Here is a 12650-nt window from a genome sequence, read left to right as displayed (position 1 = left end):
AAGGCTGTTGTGGCGATGTCCATGGCACAGTCTATAATTTCCATTGACGTTGCTTCCCATTCTTGTAAAATCTTCTTCGCCTCTGTTTTTGATTCTGGAGGAAGTTGATCCAAATGTGGCGAAACGTTACACCATAGTTGGTGATCGTACCTGCCCAATATTGCCAAGGCATTTGCTGCCCGCACCAAAAGACTAGCCATTGAAGAGAACCTCTTCCCAGCGTTGTCTAACCTCCTGCCTTCTCTATCTGGAGGAGTTGTCAAAGGAGCTGAAGGGTTGCGTGACTTCCTCTGTGCCGCTTGAGAAATCACAGAGTCCGGTTTTGTGTGTCCCGTCAAAGACGCCGGACCATCCTCAGGTGCTTTGTATTTCTTGTCGAGGCGCGGTAGTACAGGGACCACTGTCGCTGAATTCTTCATTGCCTTAAGGCCTTCCCCCCAAACATGTTGGACAATAGGGATAGATCTAGTAGTCTTTTTATAAGGCTCTTTAAAGTCATATAAAAAACATTCAGTGACAGCAGAAGGCATTGGTAGCTTGAATCTGCTAGACGCTCTCTCCATCAGTTTATGGAATCCCCCCTATATCCACAGGCGGGGAGTCCACCGGATCCGGACATGGTGAAGCTGAGTCTGGGATGACACACTCGTCCCATTCTACACCTTGATCAGGTCTGCAATCAAAGTTTTGATCCTCATCCGAGGAATCATCATGAGTGTCCAGTGGTATCGAAGGTACCTGTGGAACCGGTGTCTGCGGCTGAGATATCACCTGAGCCGGCAATTCTAGAGAAACCATTGCAGGAGCCGCAGGGACAGGCAGGGCTTGCGTAGTCGGAACAGCAGCAGGCTGTGAACATCTAGATTTGTAATCCTGCAGCATGTTGTGGAGATCCTGCAAGAGAGAAGATGGTACAGACACCATGTCTTGCCTCGAATACTGTTGTGGCTGGGCAGAATGATGATACCCACATTCATGCTGGTACTCCCCTTCGGAATCCGTCTCCTTGCATTTAACCAGAAGCTGAGATGGACTGTTTACATATCCATATGAGTCCTGATTGTCATCATCTGAGTTGTCATCATCCTCTTGTAACAGCAGAGCTGGAGGCAAGGGGGTAACTCTCCTAGGAGACGTCATGTCGGGAGTAATCCGTTTCATGGAAATAGTGATTCTTTCCGCCAACGACAGAATCGTCGACGATCCAGTTGTATGTGGTAATACTGCCGTCGTCGTCGACGGAGTAGACTTTGTCGACAAACAATCGACGACGAGATGGGCGTCGTCGACGAGACCGTCGACGCTCCTGCTGCCGTCGAAGCCCTCAACACCGACACTGTCGTCATCAGCACCGTCGACGAACTCTTCGTCGTCGCTGCCGTCATCTTCGTCAACGTCGCTGACACTGTCGTCGACTATCCAGTCGTCGTCGACGATCCCGTCAACGTCGATTGTACCGTGGACGAGCCCATCGACGGTACCATTTTAAGCTTGGGCTTAAACGCCTTCATCGACAAAGCCTTCGTCGACGAAGCCTTCATCTGCGTCGTCGACAACTTGGAACTTCTGTCAGACTTCCCAGAAGACTTAGAAGAAGGTCTTTTGAAGGCTGGATCAGTCTTCATCCCAGAAGAAGGTGTAGATGGTCCTTCCCTCTCCTTTTCACCATGGTGAGGAGATTCGACCGGACCCTGGCTCTCAGACTCTCTGGGGGTCTTTTTTGAGGCCTTAGATGGACGCTCCATAGAAGGTGAAGGGGAAACCCTAAACCTTTTGACTGACCTTCTCGTAGATGAGGCTGAAGAAGAGTCTTCACTGTCGCTGGAGACTGTCTTTTCTGGACTTCAACTTCTGGAGCCAGGTAAGAAGTCTACCCTCACGATCCCGGAGGGTCTTGGTCGAAAAGGTGCGGCAAATCTTGCAGTCCGCAGCCTTATGATCAGGATAGAGGCAATATATACAATCTTTATGCTTATCCTCAACAAACCATCTTTCCTTGCCACAGGTGGAACATGGCTTGAAAAGGGCCTTCTTCTTCTCCTTATCAGACATCCTGGAATGGAGAGCCAACAATTCTGAAGAGAAATCCTGAAAAAAACTAAGTAAAGATTGAGCAGAGCTCAAAGGAGACTCCCTAAGCACAACGTGCGGTAGAAAATCTGAGGCTCTGAGGTTCCTTCAGGAGGGTTCTATGGGGTGAGGCTCTTCTAATTGGCTGATGCTTAGTTTGTTCTCTTTTACAAAAAGAGGCGGATATGCTACAAAAGGGAATGAGGCCTAGGCCTTTTTCTTTCTCTGTTGTGCCTACTGCTATGTTATTTTGTTACAGAGCCTCCCATTCCGACGACTGGGAATGATACAAAAGCATGGGAATCTATGAAAGTTCCAATACTGGGGCAAAGAGGAATTATAGATTAGGTTTGAAGTGAGGGGTCATGCCAGTGAGTAAGGTGGGTTCACTTGTTAGAGTCAAACATTAGGGAGATTGAAGATTATGAAGCAAGGGTGGGAGAACCCACAAATTAAAATGTTCTTGGTTTGTGTTCAAATCTTATGATTCCTAATGTACAAATATGAACTCCAGGTTATTGTAGTTCAAGTCTGACTTTTTCCCCCATCTTATTATTAGTCAAGAATTCCAAGACCACTTGCACGTATGAGAACATATGTGTTTAACTGTAGGAAGATGGTTTTAAAAAAAATATATATCAAAATGCAATATATCGTGCAAAGAGTCCAGGGGTTCCCTTATAAGTGGACAGGGGCTTGCTCTAGCAATCGCAAGTTGCTCTTCTGAGGGGGTAGTGTAGTCGAGAAGCCTTAGGCTTATGAGAGGGGAGTGTTAGACATTCACAAATGCACACAATAGTCAATCAGTGAGACACACAACTCAAACAGGAGATCCAAATCAATTTCTAAAAATTACATGAATCTTTATGTATATTGAGGCAACAGGAGCAATTCGTTCAGGTATGTACGTTTTTCAAAAGAAATACTTTTGTTTTAAAAAGTTGTCACTAAGTGCAATTTTCAGAAGCTCAAATTATATCCTCTGGGAGAAAAAACAAGTGCGGCATTAAGGTACAGTACAGTGACTTACGGGTCCAGTCTTCAGGAGTTAAGGTGAGTGGTGGGCAAGGTCCAAGGCAGCACCAGCTGAACATCACTAGCGGCACTAGGGCGGCAGGGTGCAGCGGTGCAAAACAGCATCAGGTGCCCAATGCTACTCTATGTAAATGTAAATGTAGTGCATTTATATAGCGCCCGAATCACCCCCGAAGGGGTCTCTCAGGCACTGTGCACATACCGCTGTGGAACCCTTCCTGGCTTTTCCCTGTGAAGTGCCCACTCCTGGGCACCCTAAAGGTGAAGCCAGGCATCCTAGCGCTGTTGGGGCCGTTGAGGAGATTAAGCAAGCTATTGCCCAGAGTTGCAGAGTGGGACCCATGATTAGAATAGGCACAGAGGCGAGAATTATCAGGTCCGGGGAAATTGAGCCCAAGACCCGCCGAGCCGGGAATTGAACCCTTGTCCGGGCCAGACCTCTGCATCAGGGTCTGCCGCTCTAACCATTTGAGCCACACTTCTCTGCAGGTTTGACTAGAGAGCCAGTCAGGATAAATCCAAAGGGGGGCTTAGACCTTACAATGCTCGGAGACGTAGGGAACCTTTGGTCTTCTTCTCCACAGCCCATGGGTGACTGTTGCCGAGGTATCTTTAGGGGGTCGGGTGTTCCTTACTAGGAGCAGCAGTGATAGAGGGGGCTACAGGAGATGTCGGAGAGTTCGCTGGGGGGCGAAACCACAAGTGGACTCAACCACTGGAGGGCTGGGGGACCACAGTGACACTGTTGGTCCACTTCAACTCTGGCTTGGAGCGACGGGTGCAGTGGGATCTTCAGTAATCGGTTTCTGTTTTCACAAAGTCCTCTCAGGAGTTCTTGGGTGCTTGCAGGGAAGCAGGTCTGCTACTTCTCAGGAGTTCTTGGTTCCTGGGTGTAGTGCTGGCAGGGATCCCGGCCTTTGGGGACTCAGAAGCTGTAGGACAAGTTGTTGTTTGGTGCAATCGTAAAAGGCAGCAGGCAGGCCGGCAACGTTGGGGCAAAGTCAGTTGCTGGGGCTTCAGTTCTTGCTTTTTGCTACTTTTAACATTCGTTGTCTTCTTTCAGTTCAGCAGGATCTGGTTTTCTGGTGCCAGGGGCTTCCCTAAATACAGAATTTTCCCACCTGTCCAGGTGCCAAAGGGGGTCTGTAGGAAAGTGACACTTTTTGCATGGTTACCCCCTACCTTTTCACCAGACAGCGGATGCCAACTAACTTGACTGAGAATGTGCTGGGATCCTGCTAACCAGGCCCCGGCACCCATGTTCTTTAAGACTGTACATTTGTACCCACAACTGGCACACCTCTGGGCCACATGTAGGTCCCTTGTAAAAGGTGTCCTTTGTAAAAGATATCCCCTGTACCAAGGGCCTTGTGACCAGAGAGGACCTCGGAGGGTTGCAGAATGTATTGTGCCACCCTCAGTAACCCCCCACCTTAACACTCCACCCTGCCATTACATGCTGTGTGTTTTGGTGCAGACCAAACTGAAGAGTTTACATGACACACATCCCTGTGTGCCATGCCCACCAACACTGCCTGTGGCATAGGTAAGTCACCCCTCTAGCAAGCCTTACAGCCCTAAAGGTAGGGTGAACCATAGCCAGGTGTTATGTTATGTTATGTTAAGGTGAGCTTATAGAGCACTCTGTCACCGTGGGTTTCCTGGCGCTGATCTGGTGCTGGGGATGGGCAGGGGGAGTTAGCCAGATTGTGGGAAGAGCCATGTTTTCAGAGATCTACGGAATTGGAAGAGCGAGTTGGTGGATTTCAGTGAGGGTGGGAGAGAATTCCAGAATTTAGGGGCCAAATGTGCAAATCTCCGACCTCCGATTCTGCAGAGTTTGAAAGAGGGGACAACCAGGAGGCGGAGGTGAGAGGATCTGAGGTTGCGTGAGGGACAATAGGGACTGATAAGGGATTTCAGGAATGCGGGGCAGGGACCAGTTAGAGATTTGAAGGCAAGGCAGCCGATCTTAAAGGCTACCCTCGAGGTGACAGGAAGCCAATGCAAGTTGGTAAGGAGAGGTTTAGCGGATTGCCATTTCGGGATCCCGAAGGCCAATCTCGCCGCTTGGTTCTGGACGATCTGCAGCCTAAAAAGGAGGGCCTTGGGCAGACCGTGATAGAGGGAATTTGAGAAATCCAAGCGGGAGAGGACAAGAGCCATGATGCCTTGTCTTGCCATGATGCAAGAGCAGAATGCCCCCAACACGGTCTGTGCCACTCACAGACTTTGTAAGTGCAGTGAAGTCATCTGGAGTGCATGGGCTGGGTTTTTTGTCAACATGAACTCCACAGCTCCAGGATGGCTTTACTGAAGTCTGGGAAGTTTGGTATCATACTGCCCAGCACATTAAACCAACACTGATGCCTGTGTGGGATTTAATGAAAAATGCACCCAGGGGGCATCTTAGAGTTGCCCCCCGAAAAACGACCAACCAAAGACATTCCTGCACACGCAGACACCCTCCCCCCTCTCCCCATTCCTGAAGTGACCGACCAACGGTGTCCTGTTGTCCAGCAACTCAATTTCATCCTACAGTTGTTAGTTCCCTTCATCCAGTCTTCTGGCTCCAGCTCAAGCCTGCAGTCCTGTTCCGCGACTGACATCCTCCACAGGAACCAATACCAAAACAGGGTCTGGGCTCACTGGCAATAAGGACAAGCCTCACCAGAAACTAACTATAAACCAAAAGCAGTACCAATATTGCCACACTACTTGAATTTTGGATCTCAGGTGATCACTCGAATCACTGACTGAAACAGTAATTCTCAGGAAATATTTTATCCGGAATGAATCAAAAATCGAGATTCGAGAAATCGAGAATTCCTAATGCTGGGTAGAGGAGGTCCTCCTCTACCCAGCATTAGGAATTCTCGATTGACTCTCAAGCATATCAAAACTCTTTATTTGCTGATTTCCAATGCTATATTTTCCTAATTGTGATGTTGTAAATATTTGTATATAATGGTTATATGTATGTAGATATCAATGTGTTTTGTATGAATGTCGAATGCAAGTTGAGAATTTGTTGTGAAAAATCATTGTCTTTTTGTTTGTCGAATTTATGTTCTTTGATATGTCATGTGGAACTAAACAAGTGTTGTTTGCATCCAAATGAAAAAAATTGCTCATTGATTTGATATTTGTGACAAAAAATAAAACTTTTTTGATTCATTCCGGATAAAATATTTCCTGAGAATTACTGTTTCAGTCAGTGATTCGAGTGATCACCTGAGATCCAAAATTCAAGTAGTGTGGCAATATTGGTACTGCTTTTGGTTTATAGTTAATCCTCCACAGGAAGGCATTGGGCTCCCAACACCTCCTGGGAAACTGGCTACCGCTGGTGGGGTGGACTTGCAGCTAACATGGGGCTCTTTTTAGGTTTTGCCTGGCGTTACTGCGCAAGCAGTTCGCGCAGACGAAATCTAATGATTACAATATGGGATATAGGAACGTCCCCCGGCTCCCATTGGCTAGCTCCATAAATGGAGGCTAGCCATTGGAAGCCGGATCTGTCCGTCAAGGCCGGACCAGATTTGGGGGCGTTCCCGCGTTTTCTTCCCTGGGCGTGGTTGTACTTGTCCGTTTGTCTTGGAGGCGGTCGGAGAGTTCTCCCCTTTGGACCTCTCGGAGGGGCAGCGAGGGTCGGCTCCCCTCGGAGCGGAGCTCACTCTGCCATGTCCGGTGGGAGGACACGTGCGTGCAGGAGGCTCGGGAGTACAGGAGCCCCGGGGATCTCAGCCGCCGGCAGCGATGTGGTTCTGTCCTGGGGGCAGCGGCGGCTGCTGGCAATCCCGTGGCCCGGCCTGCATCTCTGGGTGTTGGCGGTGCTGCTCTGCAGCCTCTCCCGGTGCCCGTTCCCGCCTGCTGAAGAGAACCACGATTGCAACTCCCAGAATGCATTAGTTGTAGCTATAAAGTCGAAGTATACCATCATATACACTTGCAGTAAGACGTGATGTTTTGCTTCTGACACTTTGCATTTTGGGATTGTTAAATCCACGTTTACAACGGTACCAAAGAAACTTTAAGTCCCAGAATGCAACCTGATGTTGGCTAGCATCCAGGACTGGCTTGCTATGTCACACCTCGTGTAACTTCTAGGCAGATATGCGAATTAGTGTAATAAAGTTAAGAACTACAGAGTGCCGCTTTATGTCTAGAGTGAGCAATCTTGCTGACAGATGCCACGTGCACGTTAGCAGGACATAATGATACCAGTGAGGAGTCTTGGCGTTCACCTGTACTTCCTGAACCAATTACTCTAGAGATCTCACGTAATCTCAAGCTAAGGTGGGTCACTTACTAGTAGTTTTTTTTTCCTTTGCATTCTGGTACTTGTAATTTTCCTGTAAATGTAGCTGCAGGACTGCACTTATCAGAATGCAAGTAAAAGGGCCGGGCTGGGGAAAGTGATCACGCCTGATATGAGCGACATGTCACTGTTCATGAAATAGAAACTGAATACGAGTTTCATACAAATGTATATGATCATACAGATAAATAAGTAAAGAAATTGATGATTTCTTGTGAAAGACGCCTTTTGCAATGTCCTGCGGCTTTAAAATTCGAAGCCCGCCCTCCTCCACAGGTGAGGTGGTGGAATAGGAAAGTGGTATTTATAGGAGTGCCAGGGCGCAGAGTTCACTCGAAGGGAAGCTAGCTTTTTCTGGTTTAAATCGTGCTGTTTGCTGAATCATGGTAGGTTTATAGCACTACTGTCGATGTATTACAAAGTGATTGGTTTTAGGAGACTGCAATTATTTCAGTTTTGGAATTTCAAGTGAGCAGGGCATTGAGTTTTTAAAGTATAATTTTGTGAAAGATTTTACCCACAGAGTACCGTGTTTATTTGAATTTATGTATCGTTGTAAACCTTGAATTTGATGAGCGTTTAATCGCAAAAGAACCTACCGGCCTTATTTGTTTGCGTTCTTCGTTTTGCGTTTTCTTTCTTTTGCATGATATTTCAGTTTTGGGCACCCCGCACCCCCAGTGCTTTTAGTTTCTCTGTTTACAAGCAGGAATGGCCTTATACATTCTTGGTATTTGCTTTGATTTCATGGACTTGTAGTCCATGGAACTGTTTCCCCTCGTTTCTGTGTCCTTCTGCCCTCTGTCTGCCTGGTGTTTTGTGCCGTTCCTCCACCTGAACTGAGCCCTTTAAAATAAGGCCATGCTCCAAAAAGTACCGCAGCCCCCTGCCCTGAACCATAAAAAACTGCCCCTACCTCCGTGAAGTACTCTGACTCTGCTCCCTACCCTCCCTTGGCGCCTAAAACTGTCCCCTGCCATGCACCCTACAAAGCCTCGACTTAGTAAACTGTCCCTTCTCTGTGTGCTTCGAGGCCGTAAAATGTAAGCCTAGGCACAAATGTAAGCCTAGGCACAAATGGATGGTTGGATTTGTGGGGTAAAGTTTTATTTAATGTGATTTTATGTAGCGCGAACTTTACCCGAAGGTGTCAGAGCGCTTTACATAAGAACCAGTTGCCAAACCTAAGGACTTTGATTTACATGCGTTAAGTAAAAGATACAAACAGGAAAACAATTGAAATGTACTAGATGTAGTCACACAAAGAAGAGACTGTTGATTCTCGTCATATTTCTATATACATATGGAAGGGATATGAATAGATGTACTGCAAGAGTCACATAGGAATGTTAGAGTAGAAAGGTCTACTGCATATACTAGTGAATACAGTCATCTCTATATACTGAAAAAATGAGTTATATTTAGAGGGGTCGGAGTGGGACGCAGTGGGTGGGTGGATGGATGCATGATGGATGGATGTATGCATGATGCATGGATGTATGGGTGGATGCATGGATGGGTTGTTGGTTGGATGGGTTGGTGGATTGCATAAATTGTTGAGGGATTGGCTGTATATATGCATCTATCCATCCACCCATCCATGCATCTATCCATACACCCATCCATACACCCATCCATGCATGCACCCATCCATGCATCCACCAACTCATCCATGCAAGCATTACAACAACAGCCCGCAGCTCTCCTTCGTCTCTCCTCGCCCCCCCTTCCCTGAGCCCGCAGCTCTCCGTCGTCTCTCCTCGCCCCCCCTTCCCTGTGCCCTGCTATTGTAAATGACAATGCCATTTATTTATGTTAAAAAAAAACATAAATAAAAATAATGTCAAGAGCAATGCCAATAGCTCTAACTTTAACAAAGGCAAAACCATTGCATTGTAAATGCTTGTTGCCCTTACCTTCATCCCAGGAGCTTGACTCCCAAGACCGAGCGGCCTGCCAGTGAGCAGCCCCAACTGAGCAGCCCCCTGCCCAACTGGCTAACATTGGCACCCCACCCTAGTGCCACTGGCGGTGCCCCTTGAGTGGCAACCTGGACCTTTGTACAACAATCTCCCAACCCACCCCCCCGAACTCCTTATCCAAACCCGTTTACTTACCTGTAAACCTAACACTTTGTTTTTCTCTATACGATTGTATGGTGGGTTTTCGATGAAAAATCTTTTAAAGTGTAGAACAGTTTTAAACTGCAACAAAAGTAACTTAGTGCCTTTAAAAAAGAGATACTGTTTACTGATGTCCTGAATTGCTTAAACTGTGTTAGTAGTTTGTTTCATGCCAAACTAGAAAAGTAACTACAGAGTAATCTGAAAGTAATTTCAAGTTTTTAACAGCTTACAAACAGTTTTATCAACTGCAAAAGCAATCTGACTTCCAACAAAACCAGTGCTCACTGTATTTAGAAAAGTAACATTGTATGAAAAGTACAACTTACCTGCTACTAAGTAACCCTTGGTTCTAGAAATAAAAAATCTTTTTATACAAACAACTGGTCTGGATTCAGTCTTTGAGTGTGTGGCATACTTTCTTGCCTGAGAGTGTACAACAAATGCTTAACACTATCTAATAAGCCAAACTACTCAACCACACTAAAACAAAAGAGAGTAAGGTATTATCTACTTTAGCCTCTGCTATACCTTTGGGGATCCACTAGACTCTGTGCACAATATACCTTACTTTGGTATAATATATACAGAGCCATCTTCCTACAGGGTTGGCTTTTCTCCTGTGAGGGAAGCCAGATTCACATTTCAAAGGTGGTGGCTTCATTGTAGTTCCCCTGCCTTGGAATGCTAATCAGCAGGCCATCCTGAGGGAGGGGGATGTGAACACCCTCTTCCCATTGCCGGCTTTGCTTCTGAACTCCTGAGAGCAGAGGCCGTCACCCAGGGAGATCAGAAATCTGTCTCAGTGGCAGGCCGGCAGAGACCAGTCAACCAACGCACCAGAGGCTGGTAGGGGTTCAGGGAGCACCTCTAAGGTGCCCTCTATGTGCATGTATTCACAAATCGATTATTGGAATCAGGGTGGGTTTGTGAATATGTGATGTTTGATACAAAACATCGAAAAACCAAAGGGGATGATGGATACAAAACATCTAAATTTTCAGTGAAGTTACCATGTAGCTGTGGAACTTGTTTTCACCAGTGTACAGCACATGGGTTAAAATGGCTTCCCTGATCACTTGTACTGGCATCAATGGAATTGCCCAGCATAGAGGCATTTTTGCTCATGCAGATATGTCCTCACATGTAATATAACGGCACCCTGCCTGGTAGGCCTGCTGTAGGAGTAACTTACAAATATTATATGCAGTGTTAGGGGACCTGGCAACAGGGATGTGCGTCTTGTTTTGTTTTCACTTTTGTCTGCACCAAAACACGCAGCCTGCGATGTCAGCCCTGCACGAGTTTAGTGAGGCATCCCTCAGGGTGGCACAATTTGTGCTGCAGCCCTTGGGGACCTTCTTTAGTATGTCAGGCCCTAGGGACCAGGGTAACCATTTACTAGGGAGTTACAGAGTGCCAAAGGTATTGTCAATTGGGGACACAGTTGTACAGTTTGGGGAAAGAGATCTGGCACTGGGGGGCCTTGTTTGCAGGAACCCAGTGCACTTTCAGTCGAAATCACATCATCTACCAGGTGAAATGTAGGGGTGACCAAGCCAAAAAGGGGCACTTTCCTACACTGATCGCTCCAATAATACGAGTGTCAAAGTACTTGAATTCTTACAGTTATAAAACACTGTTCAGAAATCATGGCTCTGGAATTTTCTGCTACAGGTACTTGCCCAGAACCTTCACTTCCAGTACTGTGGTTTAAAAACTTGTGGTGCAATTAGTAAAGACAGAATCTCCTTTATTCCCTATCATACAGTAGGTATTTCTTTAGCACACCAGGATCCAAGAGAAGGTATCTATGTGCTTCAGCATTCACAAAGCGGACGGACAGATGGGCAACCAAAGGAGAGATACTCAGTAAAAACTTGAAAAACAAAGTGTAGTCTTGAAAACAAATTTAAATACCAACTTCCAAAACAGAATAAAGGCATGAATAATTAAAAACAAACTAATGTATTATGTGTTAAACAAACTAGTTCAACTTGATGTCAGGTGACAGCTCTCAGGGGTTTATACTACTACTGTCTGGGCTATAGGTAGGGAGGATTCTGTTTTCCAAAGTCTTGTTCCATTCAACTCTTATGAGTACTACAAGGCATTCAAAAATATATATTTGAAAGAAAATCACTCTGAATTCTTTTGATCTTATTTCAGTGCAGCAAACATTACGGTTGATCATTACAGTCAATGGTTACAGATTTGAGTATTAGCACAGCCTACTTTATTACACTCCCCTACAAACAGTGCACCAACCTGTGGCCGCTTGAGGGTATAGGACTCCTTCTTCTGATAAGTGCAGCGTGCCTAGACTGATGAGAGGTCCAAGATCTCGGACAGCTCTGTTGGATCGCATACAGTCCACACGTAGAAGGCTCTCCTCTTCACCAAACAGCACTTTGGAAATGTGTGAAGCTACTGGGCTGGATGGACGGGTTGGGTTAGCTGACCTAATGGGGGACCGTAATGGGGAGTTGAAAGCACTGCCAATCTCAGAGGCTGTGTCCGTGCTTTCATTGCTTGGTGTTGGGGAAGGGTGGGAATGAGCAGGGGTAACCACAGTAGTGGTCCCAACCCCTGTTTTGATACACAGAGGGATGGATAAGTCCTTCTGAGTCTCTTTGAGTTTTTCAGCCAACATAGTAATTGTGTTAGGTAGAAGAACAGAGTGCTTGCCACTCTCAGCTCCAGTCAGAAGGTTCTGCTTCCCCAAAGTCCTCTTCTTATACCTGTTTAAGAGAATGTGGGTTTCAGTTAGGTTACACACGAGCAAAGATCATAAATGAGAGCACGCTCTGCTCCCTACATTATCATAGGTAAATAACAGCAAGTTTGTCTAAAAACCAAATTAGGGAAGTTATGGACTGCAAATAAAAGCGATGACTGAAATGCTTGAATTAATTTTCAGCCAAGGGTGTTTAACCTGGGCTATATTCCTGCCCAGCTTTCTTTAGCTCATCTGTGCCATTACAGCCAGAGGCGAACAATATCCAAATTAGCTTGGCTATGCCTCAAAAGTGACAGCCTAGACAGAACTGCAACACCAGGAAGTTCTGAATGTGGACACAAACAATATCAGAATGGTATGG

The 12650-nt window shown here is 46.3% G+C and overlaps 1 protein-coding gene across 1 annotated transcript in view; it reads right to left on the bottom strand.

Moving 5' to 3' along the window:
- The window catches only part of BAP1 (BRCA1 associated deubiquitinase 1), a 270726-nt gene that overhangs the window by 79213 nt on the left and 178863 nt on the right, over positions 1-12650 (bottom strand). The window contains exon 13 of the mRNA XM_086938734.1: positions 11818-12290. Within this exon, the coding sequence (XP_086794860.1) occupies positions 11818-12290 (473 nt within the window). The remainder of the gene's footprint in view (positions 1-11817; positions 12291-12650) is intronic.

Source organism: Lissotriton vulgaris, chromosome 9 (assembly GCF_964263255.1).
Source record: "Lissotriton vulgaris chromosome 9, aLisVul1.2, whole genome shotgun sequence".
In the NCBI taxonomy this organism is placed as follows: domain Eukaryota; kingdom Metazoa; phylum Chordata; class Amphibia; order Caudata; family Salamandridae; genus Lissotriton; species Lissotriton vulgaris.
This window is presented reverse-complemented; position numbering and strand designations above follow the sequence as displayed.